General features: G+C 35.2%; 8 protein-coding genes across 8 annotated transcripts; 6 read left to right on the top strand and 2 right to left on the bottom strand. All coding sequences in view use genetic code 12, as the record gives it.

Moving 5' to 3' along the window:
- Positions 1–1,381: 1,381 nt before the first annotated feature.
- DEHA2D00286g (DEHA2D00286p) lies at positions 1,382–1,525 on the top strand (the record flags this gene model as incomplete). The annotated part of the gene is made up of 1 exon (XM_458482.1): positions 1,382–1,525. The coding sequence occupies one exon, from the start codon at positions 1,382–1,384 to the stop codon at positions 1,523–1,525; it is 144 nt and encodes a 47-aa protein (XP_458482.1).
- Positions 1,526–1,791: 266 nt separating this feature from the next.
- Positions 1,792–3,450, bottom strand: DEHA2D00308g (DEHA2D00308p; the record flags this gene model as incomplete). The annotated part of the gene is made up of 1 exon (XM_458483.1): positions 1,792–3,450. The coding sequence occupies one exon, from the start codon at positions 3,448–3,450 to the stop codon at positions 1,792–1,794; it is 1,659 nt and encodes a 552-aa protein (XP_458483.2).
- A 659-nt stretch (positions 3,451–4,109) lies between these two features.
- DEHA2D00330g (DEHA2D00330p) lies at positions 4,110–5,381 on the top strand (the record flags this gene model as incomplete). Its single annotated transcript, XM_458484.1, has 1 exon — positions 4,110–5,381. One exon carries the CDS (start codon positions 4,110–4,112, stop codon positions 5,379–5,381), a length of 1,272 nt encoding a protein of 423 aa, XP_458484.2.
- Positions 5,382–7,493: 2,112 nt separating this feature from the next.
- On the bottom strand, positions 7,494–9,446 carry DEHA2D00352g (DEHA2D00352p; the record flags this gene model as incomplete). The annotated part of the gene is made up of 1 exon (XM_458485.1): positions 7,494–9,446. One exon carries the CDS (start codon positions 9,444–9,446, stop codon positions 7,494–7,496), a length of 1,953 nt encoding a protein of 650 aa, XP_458485.2.
- Positions 9,447–11,065: 1,619 nt separating this feature from the next.
- On the top strand, positions 11,066–11,935 carry DEHA2D00374g (DEHA2D00374p; the record flags this gene model as incomplete). Its single annotated transcript, XM_458486.1, has 1 exon — positions 11,066–11,935. One exon carries the CDS (start codon positions 11,066–11,068, stop codon positions 11,933–11,935), a length of 870 nt encoding a protein of 289 aa, XP_458486.2.
- A 252-nt stretch (positions 11,936–12,187) lies between these two features.
- DEHA2D00396g (DEHA2D00396p) lies at positions 12,188–12,526 on the top strand (the record flags this gene model as incomplete). The annotated part of the gene is made up of 1 exon (XM_458487.1): positions 12,188–12,526. One exon carries the CDS (start codon positions 12,188–12,190, stop codon positions 12,524–12,526), a length of 339 nt encoding a protein of 112 aa, XP_458487.2.
- A 308-nt stretch (positions 12,527–12,834) lies between these two features.
- Positions 12,835–13,089, top strand: DEHA2D00418g (DEHA2D00418p; the record flags this gene model as incomplete). The annotated part of the gene is made up of 1 exon (XM_458488.2): positions 12,835–13,089. One exon carries the CDS (start codon positions 12,835–12,837, stop codon positions 13,087–13,089), a length of 255 nt encoding a protein of 84 aa, XP_458488.2.
- Positions 13,090–14,122: 1,033 nt separating this feature from the next.
- Positions 14,123–15,778, top strand: DEHA2D00440g (DEHA2D00440p; the record flags this gene model as incomplete). The annotated part of the gene is made up of 1 exon (XM_002770196.1): positions 14,123–15,778. The coding sequence occupies one exon, from the start codon at positions 14,123–14,125 to the stop codon at positions 15,776–15,778; it is 1,656 nt and encodes a 551-aa protein (XP_002770242.1).
- Between the last annotated feature and the right edge of the window lie 2,584 nt (positions 15,779–18,362).

Genomic DNA, 18,362 nt, shown 5'->3' on the forward strand with positions numbered 1-18,362 from the left:
CGTGTGTAACAAGGAAATGAGCTTATGCAAGACTGGTCCAAATGGCGGAACCGGAGCACATGGGTAGCGTTGACTGATGTATGATAATTGGCAATCGTTCCGTAATGCCGTGTGGAAGTGGACACCAAGTGTCCCAGGGCTAGTACAATGGTTTCGTATACCTGGCGGTACATATCGAGTTCTACATAGTTAATTGACTAGATGGCATGACGATCCTACATATGGTAGCCTGCAAGACATCAGAAACAACAACTTACAAGTTATAGTTATGTCAATAAAAGTTTTTCCATTTTACGACGTTGTAGGTTTGCACACGTTAATTTTGAGTCTCAAGTTGAAAATTCATGTGTTATGGCGTTGAATGGTCACAAGTTCGTAAGCACAAGAGCATTAGTGGAAGCTCAGCAGCAAATAAGATAGATATAAATAAAATCTTCCAATAGAGAGGACAACCAAACGACTTCGTTCCTAATGTGCAATTACAAGAAAGTGTGCCTTACTAAAATTCTTCGATAACGTAATACAATCTTACCTTCTCTTTTGGTACCAGTTTACACACATTTACGACATTGCACCCAAACGGGTGTGTTCCTTAACTTAACTATGGGAAAAAACGCGCAATCTCCAAGTGCAGGGGATAGTATCCATCTATTGTATTTTTCACAAACAGATATCATACCATGCTATACAGACAGACAGAAATCCACTTATCAGATATACCAGAGTTTGTAGTTTTCTCATTAAAATATTCTGTGGTACTTTAATGCCAACACACAGTTTTAGGTTGTTAGATTTTATTGAAGAAAATTACAATCTGGAATTTTATTCTGCAACATCTTGTTTTATGCTACCTCATACTTACAGACCATGCCTTCCGTTTAAGCGCTTTGATTTGTTTCTTCTGATGATCTAAGAAGGGCTCTTTGCTTTAACCTTTTCAAATTAAGAAAAATCATCATTTTAATAATGTTCTTTACTGGTGTTTTCCGTTCCTAATGACTGAGGTTCTAGGACTTCAGTTTATAGATACAAAGAGGAATATAGTTTTTCGCGGAGGAACAATAGTATGTACTTATACTTATAATAAACTGATAACATTACCAATAGCACGAAGCTTATATCAAGAGGATATTCTATTATTGTTTCAAAGATCGTATTTTTTTACATAACTATGTACGATATTATGAGCTCAGGTTAATTGAGCAGTTGAAACAAAACGAAAAAAAACAAAGAAAATGGGAGAAGCTACAAGAAAGATGTACCAGATATTTATTTGTTGATATTGGAAGTGGTATTGTACAACAAGAAGATATATATGCACTTTTTATGACAATGATTACTAAGTTCATTAAGATTGGGTATAAGAGACTGGCAACAGATCATGGTACAATTTGTCAAAAAGAATGTTTCTAGCAGCAAATTAAGCTCATCCTTTATCTCTAGATTTTTGGAAATGCAGGAAGAGCATGGATCAAGTGTAGCACTTAATAGTACAAGAAAACTAGCAGAGAAGACCAGCAATTAATGTCCGAGCGGTAGCACGCAATAATTAATCTTCCAACATCGGTTAAGGAAATAGATAATTTCAAGACTAACATTAGAGCGTAAAGAAATCTTTTAGCGTCCATAAAAACTTTTTCTTGCTTATTTAATACAACAATAATACTCTATGTAAGTACTTGTTTGTTTACTTTTTTTGGTTTATGGCTCCTCAAAAGTAAACAAAACCAGGCTTCCAGGTTTTGTATGGGCTTGTCGAGCTTCCAACCAATTGCAGGAGACTAATTATATCTAGCTTCCAGCAAATTTAGATTTTGCCCGTAGTTTATGACCGTTGATATAGAACAAAACTGGAATAAGAATCATTAAGAGTGAAATAAATCCCAATACAGTACAACCCCATGCAACAGGATAAGATGAATTTGATAGGTTATTAAATAATGGCCTAGCAAATAAAGGAAAACACCCTGCAATGACAGATCTAAACATGTCATTGCTAGCAAACACTGATGCGACATAGCGAGGAAAAGACACCCCTAAATACTGAAGTAGCGATTGAAAATTTAATAACGCGCTCATTCCAAATATAATAGCACCAAATATTGGACCAACCCAGTGATAGTCAGACCTTGATGTCCAACCAAATACGAATATTCCAAGTGGCATTAGCACACTACCAATTATAGAAGAAAATAAAAATATTTCTGGCTTAACACTTTTATCAGCTAGGAGGTATTTTGTGAAAGTATGATATATAATCGTCAGATATGCTATTGCTCCTAATAATGAACCAACCATGATAGTAAAATAAGTTGTCCCTGTTTGAACCAATGTAAATTTGTAGGTTTGTGTAAAAACTATTGGAAAAGCTTCGTACCAAATGTATATTACAGAGTAAACCATTGAAATATAAATGTTAATCAAGAGAACAACTGGCTCAAGTAGAGTCACTTCAAAGGGTCTCCATAGAATTTCCACAACTAATTCTTTTTTAGTATGTGCATTATTCTCGATTTCACCTTTGCTAATAATATTTTTATTGCCAGTTATTTCTCTCAATATCTTCGCCTTTCTAAACAATATTGTTTTATCGTAAGTCTCTGGTAGAAACAATGATAATACAATCAAACAAATCCCTGATAATATAAGCGAAAACCAGAAAGTCCATCTCCAACCATCTTTCACAACCAAAATTGAGCCAAAGAATGGTCCTAAAGAAATACCGCAGAAGCAACTAAAACCCCATATTGCAAGTCCATGTGGCATGTATGGCAAGTATAATATATCAGCAATCGATGCGCCCCCTGTTGCGAGAGCAGGGGACGCAAATATCCCACAAAGAAATCTCAATATGCTTAAGCTCGTTATATCTTTTGCTAAGGCAACAGGAATTTGAAGAACACAATAAAGAAATAGAGTAACAATATAAATAGAAGTTCTTCCAAATACTGCATTTTCTGACAAAGGCGAAAAAATCATAGGCCCAATCCCATACCCAATAACAAACATAGTCAAGGGTAGTATTGCCAATACATAAGAAGTATTTAAATCTAACATAAGTTGATCAATTCCTGGCGTATAAATGGCAGACCCTAAATAGACGAAGCAACTTAAAAAGCAAACTTGCAGAATAATCGCAATTTTATATTTTAATGGCCAGTTTTTAGGGTTCTGCGGATCTGTCAAACTTTCCCAATCTACAATGATCAAATCATTGCATCCTAGTTTGGATGAGCTGAGAGTAGCTTCATTAGCTTCATCTTTGATACTTACCGGATCTATATTATCTTTTTTAACACCTTCTTCATTATTAGCTTCAGCCTTGAAATGAAGGAATTTGTTTGGTACAGTATAATTTTCATTCTCTTCCTTATAGCGGAAAAGTTTATGGCCGGACGCATGATAAACTAATCGACCAACAAAACTGTCTCCAATGAACGAAGATAGCATTATGAATTAGAGTACTACTATACTACGTTATTAAATTATTAAGTTATTAAGTTATTATGACAAGCATTTATACAAACTCTAGGTGCGCTTTTGCAATAATTGTGTATTAGTAATGCATAGCTACAAAGTATAAATATGTAAGCAACACAATAATTTCAGCAAGCCTTGATTTCCTTATCACGTTACTAAATGCGAAAAATTAAGCCTCGGCGAAGGATCCAAGACCAAAGCAAAGCAAGAATATTATTGTTAAATATAAAATAATTAGAAACTGAGAATCTTGTCTTTTACCTAACGTTTATAGATTTTAATAGTAATGAACGTGGTTTAAAAGAAAAAGATCTTTCATTAATTTTTCATAGTATCCACGAATATCCGGAATATATTTTGTGCAGCATTTATTTTATTGGCTTCCATTACTGAGCGCGCTGCTATCGATCACATGACACATTTCTAATATGCACTCAGACACAAAATTAAAACCATTAATAAGCAACCGACATTGAAAACATGCAACACCTTTCACTAATATGTACTCTACTTTTCTTGATGTATGGATTCTTACTAATGAAGATACAATGAAAAAGTATAAATATGTGTCAAATTGAAATGATTTAGTATTTCGTTAGTTTTCTTAAACATACATTAGAGAAGAAGAAATGACTGGAATTCAAATTTCATCATTAAAGAACACAGATTTGTTTAAGTCCTTAAAAGTTGGTCAGAATACTTTGTCTAACAAAGTAGTTTATCCACCAACCACCAGGATGAGAGCATTAGAGGATCACACACCATCTGATTTGGAATTAGAATACTACGGCTCGAGGTCTAAATACCCAGGGTCATTATTGATTGCGGAGGCTACGTTCGTTTCAGAACAAGCAGGTTTAAATGGTTCAGTTCCAAGTACATGGAATTCAGAACCGGCTGGTTATGTTCCAGGTATTTGGAATGAGAAACATGTAAAAGGGTGGAAAAAAATTACTGATAGAGTCCATGAGAACGATTCGTTTATTTCAAGTCAATTTTGGTTTTTAGGTAGGGTCGGCGATCCACAACTATTAAAGGACCATGGATTGGATTATGTTGCACCATCTGCAATTTACCCAGATCAAGATTTTAGAAACAAAGCTGAAGCTGCTGAAAATCCTCTTAGAGCCTTAACAGAAGAGGAAATTCATGAACTTATTTATGAGACATACACAAATGCGGCTAAGAATGCGATCGCTGCTGGATTTGATTATATCGAACTTCATGCAGCTCACGGATACTTGCTCGATCAGTTCTTGAACCCGGCTACAAACCAAAGAACTGATAAGTATGGTGGTAGCATCGAAAATAGAGCAAGGTTAGTTTTAGAATTGGTTGATCATTTAACAACTCTTGTTGGTGCAAGCAAATTGGCTATCAGAATTTCACCATGGGCCAAATTTCAAGGTATGGATGCTGAAAAAGATTCAACTCATCCTATCACAACATTAAGTTACGTCTTGCATGAATTACAAAAAAGAGCAGATAATGGCAAGGGGCTTGCATATGTGTCAGTTGTCGAGCCCCGTGCTCAAGGGGGCGATGATGTTGAAAAGTCTCAACAGGTTGGTGATAATACATTTGTTGGACAAATTTGGAAGGGTGTTATTTTAAAGAGTGGAAATTATACCTATGATGCTCCTAATTTCAAAACTTTGTTGAATGATATTAGTGATAATCGTACCATGGTCGGTTTTGCCAGATATTACACTTCGAATCCCGATTTAGTCAAAAGATTATACGAGGGATGGGATTTAACTCCGTATGATAGACTGACTTTTTACGGTTCTAGTAACTGGGGTTATAATACATTTAATAGTTATAATGAAAATCGTGAATTTACTAAAGATGTTGAAAGCGATATATTGCCTGAAGCCATAGAAGAGATAGATGTCAAATAGATAATAGATATAGAATCATAGAAGATAATAACAATTTGGATTTTTTTTTTTCGTAGTGTTAAATTAGTAGTTATTTGTAGTAAAGTGAAAATGCAATAAATGGTTCATATGAGCACTATCTTCTGCAATTGCGTGCAAATTGTTTGTTTTTATTCTAACGGCTAATCGCAAAAATTAAAATTATAAATTTCATAATTTTGATATGGGTGCGAAAAAATATGAAAAATGGGATGATAAACTGTTAAGGCTTGTTATGAATTTTGATGAGTTGAAGACTTCCGTTTTTCCAACTAAAAAGTAGACATATAGTAAAATTCATCTATAATATGTGAAAAATTGATTTTTATTTGTATACGAGCATTATATGTGTTATGATGGTATTTGTATGATTCATAACTTTAAAACACTTTAAGACGGTCAAAACCTAGAGAAGTTGTTTTGTGTGACACTTTCGTGCAATGCTGCAAAACTTTAACTATTTTAAGAAATTCCTTTCTAAAACAAATCGTACATTCCATCTATATAAGCCAGCCATTTAAAAGATTTCTTTCTGTTCTAATTGAATGTAAGGTTTGAAATTATCTATTTCTTTGAGCTATGAAGGAATGTTAGTGATTTCGTGCCATCGCTCGGACATCAATTACAATACCTCAACAATGCTATTTTCATATTATATTGCTAGTTTTTTCATAACTATTGAAAGCGACCGTTGGCCGTGGGCTGCCTGAATTTCTAAGAACTTATAGATAAACGACTAACTTAATTTGCTGGGTGTTACAAACTTCCTTTTTAACAAATTGCACCATTATTTGTCCCCAGTCTCTTCTTCCGAACCTGTTTTTGAAGAAGTTGGTACTCATTGAACGAAAGCGCATACATATCCTCCTGTCGAATAATTCCACTTCCGATATCTACAAATAAGTATCTGATGCATCTTGTAACTTTTGCAATTTTTCTTTGTTTCTATCTGTTTGCTTTAATTGTTCCATCAATCTTAGTTCATTATCTCACATAATTAATATAGATACGTAGGTATGTTGAAATATATCCCCCCTCTCCTGTGTCGACTACTTAACCGGAAAGCATAACTACAACGATTTATCAAAATCTTTCAGGTATTTGTCCATAATGTTATCTAGAGACTTAATATCATTTAAACAAGTAATTTATCAAATATTTGCGTTATTTTGCACATTATTCGAAAAGCAAGACACCATAATGTGTAGTTTCAGGTGACCGGGAGGACATAATGTTTTGTTAATGTATATCATTACAATGCGCTCTTTTTGGAAAAACTACATTCTGAACAAATGGAGCAAAAACTTTGGGGGATGATAAAAATCTACAATCTGGGCAAAAAAGTTTCAATGTAGGTTTGATAACGTAGGATGTTCTTGGAACTTGAAAATATGGGTAGAGAAGATGCGGTTTTACCATATCATATAGAAATTGGATGGTATAGTGGAGAATTAGGTTTTGTAGAATTGTAAGTTATCCATATCTCTTGTATTCTTTCTAAATACCGAATAGTGTAGCCATATCTGCAATGTTCATAGTGTTTCAAGTGCTGCAATTAATAATTCACTCCCGCAGGTCGCACACATATTCAGCTAGTAAACGAGAAGTGTGCATACAAGTCTCCTCGTCAGTTGATGAGCTGTCGCTTTTAACTACGTACCTAATCTAGCATGGTGCTGCATGAAACCAAGGTCATTAGTGTGTTAATTTCTAATCAATATGCTTAAAGTTTCCGTGCACGACTTGGCGGTAATTTTATACGTGCGATCTGCCAAGACCTACCCTGGGAGTGATTTATTTTTTGCTTTTTGTTTCGCTAGGTATACCATAATTATTTAATTCGTATTTGAAAGTAAAAATTTTGACGATAAAAAAATATGTAATAAAAATTCATTTGGAGCTGTGAGTGTTGCTACTGAAGGAATGTTATCTAGTTTAGGCATACAAAATGGAAAATTGTTATTGGCAACTGCATTCGCATTCGCATTGGCAGTTTGCCGCAAATAGTTTGCCATGCGACACTTATCTCGCAGCTTACCATCTACTTAATATATACGTGTATTTTATATATCAACCCATACATTCTTCATTTAACTATTCATATTCGTTTGGAGTAGGCTGACCAAATATACCACACAATTGTTGGTGTTCACTCTTGATCCTCTCAGGGTTAGCACTCACTGGATTGGAACCTAATTTATCTTCTGTGTATTCTGAGTATCCAAAATCAATAAAATATACCTTCCCTTGAGAATATAAAATATTCCTTGGGCTTATATCTCCATGTATTATGTTATAAAGGTGGATTATATTCAATTGTTCTTTAGCTTTCTCATAGGTTTCTTCATCGCGTGGTAGAGTCTCTTTAGCCAAATACTTCAATACGATAAATGGTCCCAATGCGTGATAATAATTTCCTATAAAGAATCTCCCGTAAACAGGTTCTTGAGCAATATAAACGCTGTTAAACTTAAAATTAAGTAAAAGCCGTTCATATGCTCGCTTCTCACATAAATATGCTCTTCGACAATTATCAAACATGTCGTGCTTTTTTATTACGTATTTATTATGATCTCTCTTTGCCTTGGCAGGGTCAAATACTTTAACAACCAATTCAACAGTTTCATCGATGTCTTCCTTGAGATACATTTTTACGTCTTTAGAGTTGACTTTGAAAAGTTGAGAATTAAACGTAACCCCGCTTTGTACATCAATACGTTTGAACTCTCCAAGTCCAATCTTTGGCTCAATGACATGTAGCTGTCTCATAAAAGAATTGTAATTATTTTTAAAAATTTTATCAACCTTCTCACCTAGACCGTCTAAATATGTCAAGTACTCCTCGTCTGACTTACGAACATAGTCATAAATTGCATCTAGTCCTCTTTTAACGTCATTTAATTGGTATTCGTTAGCACTAAATGCCTCATAGATGAATGAAATTAGCCCTCCTCTCAACGTAAGCCCAGATGATTGACAATCTAGAAGTCTATAATTCAAGGCTATGAATTTGCAGTTTTCAGGGCCTGTAAGTTTTTGATTGACTATTTCCATGCTTCGTTCTATATCTATTTCGATCAAGATAGTTGTATATGAGTCGGTCAACATGCCTTTGTTTGTGTGGTCAGAGAACATTTCCGCAACAACTTGAATCATAAAACTTACCATTCGTGGTTCCGTAAAATCTACCACCTTTTCACCTTTCAAGATTGGTAACTTTTTTACCTCCACGATAGCAAGAGATCTTCGATGTTTCCATTTATAATACGCCACGACATCTGGGTGCGAATGGAATATATCATTAGATTGATGTGGTACTTTGGTGTTGACTCCTGTTCGACCCGCAGTATTTTTGGTACGGATATTAATTTCAAAATTTAATAGTGCTGCTACGTATTCACATATAGGATCGAATAGATATTTTTTAAAATTTTCTTTATATGTATCTTCATCAGTGGATAAGACATCTGTCACAAGTATATGCTTCATGTGTAAACCAAGGAAGAGCAAGTTTGTTATTATTCTTTTGCTTTCATCCTTATTAAAATTGCTTGAGAATATATCAGTTTTCAAGATATTTTCCAAATTAAATGCCAATCTACCTTCCAGAATTATTTCGTTGAATGATTCAAATTCAAGTTCAGAAAAAGTTTCAATAAGGACATTGTCTGTACCATGACTGGAACCAATAGCATGAAGAGTAGTAGGATTCAACAATTTTCCATCTTTGCCTTGGAATTCGTACTCCGTGAATGGCATAACGCAAAAGAAAATAAATAATTCTTTCCACTCATCTGGATGATCGTCAAAATACAACTTGTGCTTTAAGGTAACCATATCCATTTCAGATTTCTTATTAGTTCTGAAAAATTTAGATACCATTTCTAAATGGCTCATATTTTGGTGTTCACTCTTGCCGAAAATACTTCTGTAGTCGAATTTCGTAATCTCAAATTTATCAATATCTATGTCAATATCCATACCAGTATCCTCGTCATCTCCTAAAATATATCTCCTAATATTATTACGAAAAGTATTGTTGTTCATCGTAATTAATTATGATGAATAAAAATTCGGTATTTTTTTTTCTTGTGAGACTCCATCAATTTATAGGAAATCGAATAAAATTAGCATAAAAGAAATATTTGTTTCAGATTCTCATTGAAGGAAGTATTGTGATTTTGTGGGGAAATGCGAACATCACGAAAAAAAAGCCCAAGATTAATGAGTTAAGTAATACCGCAGATGATAAACAGGAAGATATTGATGTAGTGGAAGATAAAAGAAGACAGATAATCGAATAAGCGATTTCGATATGCATTCTCAAGGGGGAAGGCTACCCTATTTATATATTCATAAATTGATCAAATGGATGACGGTATCACACTGTGTAACCTGCAACCCTACAGTGCGACTTTACCACTTTCGCATAGATTTGCAAGTTGTGGTAGTGCCTAAGTAAAAGACAATTAAAGTGCTCGGGGTTGATCTTTACGCGCATTTGCGACATGCACCGGCGACATTGCGCGCAGTGGTTGTGTCCGTGAACTATAGTGTGCGATAACAATTCTAAAAAAAGTGAGGGAGAACAAAGAACAATTTATATCATTAGTATGGGGTTGAACGGTTTGCACGCAGTTGCAAGGTATAGTGCTGGAGAAACTTATTATTTATATGATGAGCCTTTTTAAGATGTTCGTTGATGTGACGTTTAGAACAATGGTCAAAACAAAGGGTGCAGATATTTAGCTTACACTCCTTGACTTCGGGAATTCCTGAGTCACCAATGGGTATAATACGTTTTCTCAAGTAGTGCTCTTTTGAATGAGATTTGAAATGGTTTTTGATTTCGCCTATTACTGCTTGTCTTTCTTCAGTGATGGGAATGATTTGAGGTAAAAATTGAGTAATAAATTTGTTTGATAAGGGATTTATAATTTTGGCCCGAAAAATGAATACTGAAACATCTTCCACGGAACTCTTATTCCATGCAGCTCCATGCTAGATTAGGTACATAGATAATTATTTTTTGTTAAAGAACAGCACAACAACTTTTGTTCGACGAAAATTGACCTTATATGCACACTTTGAGGTTATATGTGCGCGACTCAGAGACTAGCGAATATACTGTGTGCACGCTCACCTATTAGTAGTCTAACTAACCTGTCAATTGCAACACTTATAACAGCATTAACTTTGGAGATATAAACTGATAGTCTCCATATTTCAATAAATTAATTGAGATTTGAAATGGTTACAACTTGGCAGGAACAAGATTTCTACATCACCGTTTTTTTTTTTTTCGTGTTCAGGTAGTAGTCGGCTTTTTATATACTAAATGTCAGCCTCAGACCATGAGTTCCAGTATAAGAAGTGCGAATCGTATTGAAGTCTAATTATCAACACTGCAGTTTTCTATTGTCACGCATATTTTTGTGTAAGTCAACAGTGTAGTTTTTTCATATATAACTCGCATTGAACTTTTATTCATTAAGAGTTGATTCGAGACCCCCACCGGCGATCCCCCACCATATTTGTTTTCCACTTTATGTTAATAATGATCTACCCAGAAATTTTGATATATAAATCTTATTACTCCTGTGAATTAATCTATATTCAATTCACCTTATATATATTAAGTGAAACATAAAATATTAGCTTAAAAAATGTCGAGTTGGAACAGATTAATTAGATTTGAGGCTAACGACGGCAAAATTTATAGAGGAGACGCTATCGTCTCGGATTCTGATTATGACATTGGTAAACAATTTGCTGAAGGGAAAACCATCAAAGCCAGGGTCGTGATTGGTAGTAATATCTTTACTGACGCCAAGGTGACTGACGAGGTATTGGAAGTTAAGAAATTATTGGGACCTCTTACTGGCGAGGATGTCCCTGTTGTTAAATGTATTGGAATGAATTACAAGGAACATCTAATGGGTATAATCGAGCCACCACCATATCCACAACTCTTTTATAAGCCACGCACGAGTGTCGCTGACCAGAATGAGGATATTCCAATCCCACTGTTCGCACAAAATACTTGTGATTATGAAGGTGAATTATGTGTCGTCATAGGAAAGACAGGTAAAAATATAAATGAGGAAGACGCCTTGAGTTATGTTGCAGGATATGTTTCAGGAAATGATCTATCAGCTCGGGATTGGCAATACTTCCCAGAATATGCAGGAAAAGTACCACAATTGGGATTTTCTAAGAGTTTTGATAGATACGCACCTTTGGGACCAGCAATAGTTTCTTCTAAAATCATCAAAGATCCCCATGCACTTCAACTCCAAACTAGAATTAATGGCGACCTTCGCCAAAACTGTGGTACCGATGATCTTTTGTTTGGTATTTCAAGAATCATTGCCTTTATTAGTCAAGAGACTACTTTGGAACAGGGAACAGTGATTATGACAGGTACTCCTAATGGTTGCGGTGGTATTGATGGAAAATACTTAAAAGATGGGGACCTTGTAGAGGTTACTATTGATCAAATCGGAACACTCTCTCATAAGACGAAATTCCTTTAAATATTAAATTTAGAATGATGATTTATTTAGAATCATAATTTATAAGAATGCATCTTTTCGTCTTTTATAGAATGGAAAGGGCTCTTGCTCTTTACTAATATACATAACAGCTTCTTTTTGTTTTATGTTACTTGAGAGTAAATGAGGATTTAAGAAAGATGTTAGTTTCCGTAATAAAACACTTATGAGAATATTTATTTATGTTATTGTAGTACCGTTCTCGGTGATAAGTAATCTACAATATTTGACACTATGGATCAACATCCCAGACACGTGGAAGATGATATCCTTCTGTATTTTTATCATGAAATAGAAGAGACCACTGCTAGACTTTATTGTGACATTTTGGAGGAATACCACTATTTTGGTCACGCTTCAATCATACCTCCGTTCTCGACAGACCAAAACTTTAAGCCGGGCATTGTCTATATGTTTTGGAATGAGGCATTAACTCATCGAAATCCAGATATTTGGTTTGTGATAAGAGATTATAAGACAGAAAACTATTTTTTAACTAAAGTACTTCAAGAATTGAAATTAGCTATGACGGACGTTTGTAGAAAAGCGTTTGAACTTGAAACGGAAGTGTAGGGATGCTGGGATAACTAGAGGACTTAATGACGGGCCTTTTGGACTTCCGTTACGGCATAATGGCTCTCGCGTTGCAGACAGATATAGACGGGCGTCTTGACTTTTAGGTCTTGAAGGGCATAACTAGGAAAGCTAGGGCCGCTCTTCGCCTTTCTTTTTTCTCTCTCTTCTCTCCTTTACTATATATTCTACTCTTTTACTAATCTTCTCCATTTGTCCATTTTTTCCTTCCCGTTTTTCTCGGTTATGGCGTTTCTCCATCCAGAAGCACTTCTAGCGACACATGCGTATAGGGGGCTCGCCTATATATGAATCTTGCGCATGTAAGCCGTACTCAGATAAAAAAGGAGGGTAATATGGAGGGACGGGTGGGTGGTAAGGACGTGAGAAGGGAGGACGACAACTGGAAGTTGGTGAACATAGGGGGACGAAGAAACGTGAATTTGGGAGAAGGTGTATCGTTCCATAAAACAGACGCTGGAGGGGGGTCGGGAGCTGAAACAGGAACCAGGTTGAGGGCGAGCTGGAGGCTAAACAGATGGAGGCTCATTGAACTCAACTAAAGCAGGAGATGGGTTATATTTGTGATAAGCAAAAACAGAATGTGTCGACTACGTAACTTTTATATATGAACTTGTATTTGATTTTTATTATTCTTTTCTATAAAATGAACGACGTATGCTTTCTATTAGATCCCGGTGCCTATGTAAAATTTTGATATTCTATTGCTAAGCTTGTTTTATTTGTTCTGATTTGACGTCATAAAACTCTCAAAAGCAAACAAAGATCGATTTGTGCTTTTATTATGAGATTGCCAGTTATCAATAGGATGAGATTACTACAGTTTTACAAGTTCTTGAACATTACTAATATCATATTAACTATAATAGTATGCTCACTTTGCTCGCCCTACTTAATTGAGCATTAATGTCCTGTCTTCCTCACTCCTGCACATATTGAGTTCCTCGAGCTTATCTGTGACTTTATCTTGTTAAGCAACTTAGCATAATATGCCCCGCATTAAATTACGAAAGAAAACGCCAAAATTAGATATACCCGACCAAATGTGTTTCTCCACGACGACTCCAAAATATTTTTAGATGTTCTATTTATTTTCATTAGAATATTTTGAACAATTATCATAATAGTTCATACATATAAGCGTAGTGTTTGCTTGAAATTTCATTTCGTTTAAAAATTAGGTAATGCTTTCCAATAATTAGAATAGCTTTAGAGAATTGAATGAGCAAGACTGAATCTTAAACAAAAATATCTTTCTATGACTAAGCAACAATATGAATTATTCTCCTATCGGATTTACTAGCTACGAATTTGGTGGGGGAACAAAAACTAACTTCCCCACACCCCCATTTTACAGAAGAAAAGATGCTAGTAACGTGACGAGCTCAAAATTAAGTATTGAATCTTCCCCCATTATTACCCTCGTTTAAAAAAATCATTTAACGGCTGGCACTTAATGAAATGAGAGTTGTCATCTACCGTCTTTCGGAATATAAGGCACGGACTAGGAAACTTCATATATAAATCGCTTTATCTTCGCTGATTAATTCCAAACATTACTAACTGTATATCAATATGACAGATGCTCGTGACGATAAAAGCAATAATGTTGCAATTCTGGTTGGGGGCGATTATTCAGATGCAGAATGTCAAAGAGAACTAAAATTGGAAGATGTTACACCAAAACTAACAAAATGGTTTTTTCAATACCCACATTTGTTAAAGTTAAATATATTTTTAGGCTGTGCTTTATTTGGTATGGTAACTCAAGGATATGACGGTACTTTGATGGGTAATTTACAAACAATTCCCACCTGGAACAGTTATTTTAATAATCCTTCTGGTGAAAGGTTGAGTACTTTGTCAAACGGTCAAGTATTTGGGTCCATAGCTTCGGTGCCATTCTTGGTTATAGTTGGTGACCGTATTGGAAGAAAACATATGCTTCTTATTGGTGTTATTTTATCAATCGTTGGAGCCGGAATACAGGCCGGTGCAGTTAACTATGGTATGTTTCTCACATCTCGTATTGTTTTGGGCCTTGGTTCTGGTGCAACGCAGGTTTCGTCTGCACCATTGCTAGCCGAAACAGCCTACCCTTCTCAAAGACCAGCTATAACAAGTATGATGCAAGCGAGCTTTCCTGCTGGAGCATTTTTGGCAGCACTTTTTGTATATGCTGGTTTTGAATCAGATTTGAAGTATAACGATTGGTCTTGGCGTATGCCTTCAGTTCTACAGGGTGCGTGTCCAATAATTCAATTAGTTTTGGTATTTTTTTGTCCAGAATCACCAAGATGGCTTATAGCTCACAACAAAGAGGACGAGGCATTTGAAGTTTTGACTAAGTATCATGCAGGTGGAGATAGGAATAGCGAGCTAGTTAAATTTGAAATGGCTGAAATTAAAGCTGCAATTGCCAATGAGCAGAGTGGAAGGAAGGTTTCCTGGTTAACATGGTTTCAAACAAAAGCAAATTTTCATAGATTATTTCTCACAATTGCGTTACCAACCATTATACAATTGTGTGGATCTTCACTCGTATCATACTATTTTTCCATTGTTCTTGAAGGTATTGGTTATACTAATCCGGTTGAAAAGTTGAAAATCAATATTGGATATACTGTGTTTGGTGGTGTGTTTGGAGTAGTTGCCGCATTGTATTCTGGTAATGTAAAACGCAGAATTTTGATGTTAGGAAGCCTTGGGTTAATGTTGATAACATTTGTCATTTGGACTATATTGTCAGCTGTAAATGAACAAACAAATCAAGAGAACAAATCATTAGGTAGAGGAATTGTGGCAGTAATGTATTTTCATTCAGGATTTTATCATATGTTGTCTCCAATTGGTAATACATACGTCATGGAGGTTGTTCCTTATACCCTAAGAGGCAAAGCTGCACTTGTGTATTCATTAAGTTCGCAAGCATGGGTTTTGTTTAACAATTACGTTAACAACCTTGGGTTGGATTCCATTTCATGGAGATATTATATTGTATTTTGTGTTTGGTTGTTTGTGCACATGGTCGTTATCTATTTCTTCTTTCCTGAGACCAAGGGATTGGGCTTGGAAGAAATGGCCCAGATATTTGGGGAAGATATTACTGATTTGACAATGGATGCCGATAATGCAATTATCGAACCTAGAGAGCATGACTTAAAAAGTCAAGTAGATCATATTGAAAGTGTTTCTCCGCAAAACTCAGCTAATGTAAAACTATCAAACTAATTTATATTTCACATAGATAAAAGAGTTATAAACTATTCTCTGCACCCACTTCATGTAGTCGACCTCTCAAATTTGGTTGTCGTTGCGTCCGGAGACACCTGTATCAGAAACTTTTGTTTGTTACATAGTCGGCACAGCGGTGCGTAGGCGGGTTTGTTTATGGTATACAACCATATGTACATGTATAGTTTTATTGCCGAAAGAAGAAATTGCCGGTGGTTACTTGGTGGTTAGATGGGACTGACAAAACTAACTAAATATGTTAAGCCGGTATTTAGCTTTTGACATTTGCCCGCGGCAGTGAAGCTGCAACCTGCTATTTTGGGATGTTTCTATACATAACTTAAAATCTCTAGCATTATTCATTATTTTACCAGCATTTTTTTATGATCTACCAGGAATAATACTACCGCTGCGTCATGCAAGTTATTCATCAGAAGAAAACACTCAAAAAAAGGAAGTCAACAGCTTGTTTGATTTTCTTGTTCTCTCTTATACGTTGTCATGTACATTTTTGATCCTTTTACTGATATGAATGAGATCCATGAACATTAATGGGACATAGTACAATCATACAGAATGTTATTTAACTTTAGGAAATGTGGGTATTGAAAAAACCATTTTGCTAGTTTTGGTAACATCTACAAATGCGAACTCTTTCTGATTTTCAGTATCTGAATAGTCCAGAGACATGTATCGCAGTATTATTGTCTTAGTCATTATGAATATCTCCATATTGAGTAGTAAATAATAAGTTCTAGACTTTAACTGAGAGCATAATAGACAAGGCTTTTTTCCATTATACCTGTTTCACCAATTAGTAATTACATTCATGTGCTAAATTGTAGAAAGAGGTTATTTGGCATTGGTATTCGCATTTGGCAGTTTGGCGCACATAGTTCCCATGCGACACTTATCTCGCAGCTTACTGTCTACTTAATATATACGTGTTTGTAGTTATCAATCCATAATTCCTTCATTAGATTATTCATATTCCTTTGGAATTGGCTGACCAAATATACCGCACAACAGTTGGTGTTCATTCTTGATCCTCTCAATTTATCTTCTGAGTATTCTGAGTATCCAAAATCAATAAAAGATAAAATATTGAATATGAGGTCTATATGATACGGTTCAAAATTTCAAGTTTTTGCGAATATCGGTTAGGATTCTGAATTTTAAGAAAATTTTTGAGAAAAGTGCGAAAACTTGCAAATGTGATTTCTTACTTTCTTCAGTTTAAAGTAGCTTTCATAATAATTTGAGGAGGAGCGTGATGAGGATAAGCGACAGACATGGTTTAAGCTTTTTATTACTCGCTATACAATTATAATATAACTAATTTCCCTCATTCTTCGAATCTTCATACCTTTCCGGAATTAATTGATTAAACACTCTACACAATTTTCTGTGTTTGCTTTTCCTTCTCTCAGCATTAGAACTAACTGGTCGTAAACCCTTCTTATCGTGAAAATAATCAGAATATCCAAAATCAATAAAATATATCTTTCCCTCTGAATAAAGAATATTCCCGTTCACAAATATCTCCATGTATTATTCCGACACTGTGAATTTTTTCCAATTGCTCCTCGGCCTTTTCGTACGTCGTTTTATCTTTGGGCAATCGATCATCTTTTTCTTTCCCTTGTTCTATATATTTTAATATGAGGAATGGACCCAATGCATGATAATGCTTACCGATATTGAAAGTTCCAAAGACGCATTTCTGGTCAATATAAACACTATTGAACAAGAAGTTATTTGGCAATTTTTTGTATGCAAGTTTCTCGCACAGGTATGCCCTGCGACAGGCGCCGAAAATATCAGTTTGTTTATCTTGGTGATCCTTATGGTCTCTTTTCGCTTTGATGAGATCAAAAACCTTCACAATAAATTGATCGTGATCCTTGACTCCCCTTAAAAAGTCCGTTATATTCTTCGTCTTCACTTTGAAAAGTTGGATATTAAACATAAACCCGCTGCACGTCAATATCATCAAAGTTTCCGAGTCCAATTTCTGTTATAAGAAGTCTCTCTTTCTGGTTCTCGATGATTTTCAATTGCATTGATGCAGTACTCCATGAATGGCATCTTATCTTTCGATGATAGTTCATCCAAGTAAGTTAAGTACTCTTCATCTGTCTTACGAATAAATTTATAAATAGCTTCCATTCCTCTCTTGATTTCTGCTAGTCGGGACTCATCCACCAGAAATGCCTCATATATATATATATGAAATAATGCCACCTCTCAAAGTAAGGCCCGATGATTGACAATCTAAGAGTTTGTAGTTTAGAGCTATCGACTTGTCATCATTCCGATACTCATTAGTCTCGTTGATCATCTCCAAGTTTCTCTTGATATCCACTTCGATTAAAACTGTTGTGTATGAACGACTGATAATGTAATGTTTTAGCATATTCCACCATATCTGGATAAGAGTGGAATAAATCATTTGACTGATGTGGTATTCTAGTATGGACTCCAGTCTGGCCAATGTAATTCTCTTCTACTAGTGGTTGAAACCGTAATATTGATGCAACATATCCGCATATGGGTCTGAATAAGAAGTTCATGAAATTGT

The sequence above is a fragment of the Debaryomyces hansenii genome (genome assembly GCF_000006445.2).
Source record: "Debaryomyces hansenii CBS767 chromosome A complete sequence".
Taxonomy (NCBI): domain Eukaryota; kingdom Fungi; phylum Ascomycota; class Pichiomycetes; order Serinales; family Debaryomycetaceae; genus Debaryomyces; species Debaryomyces hansenii.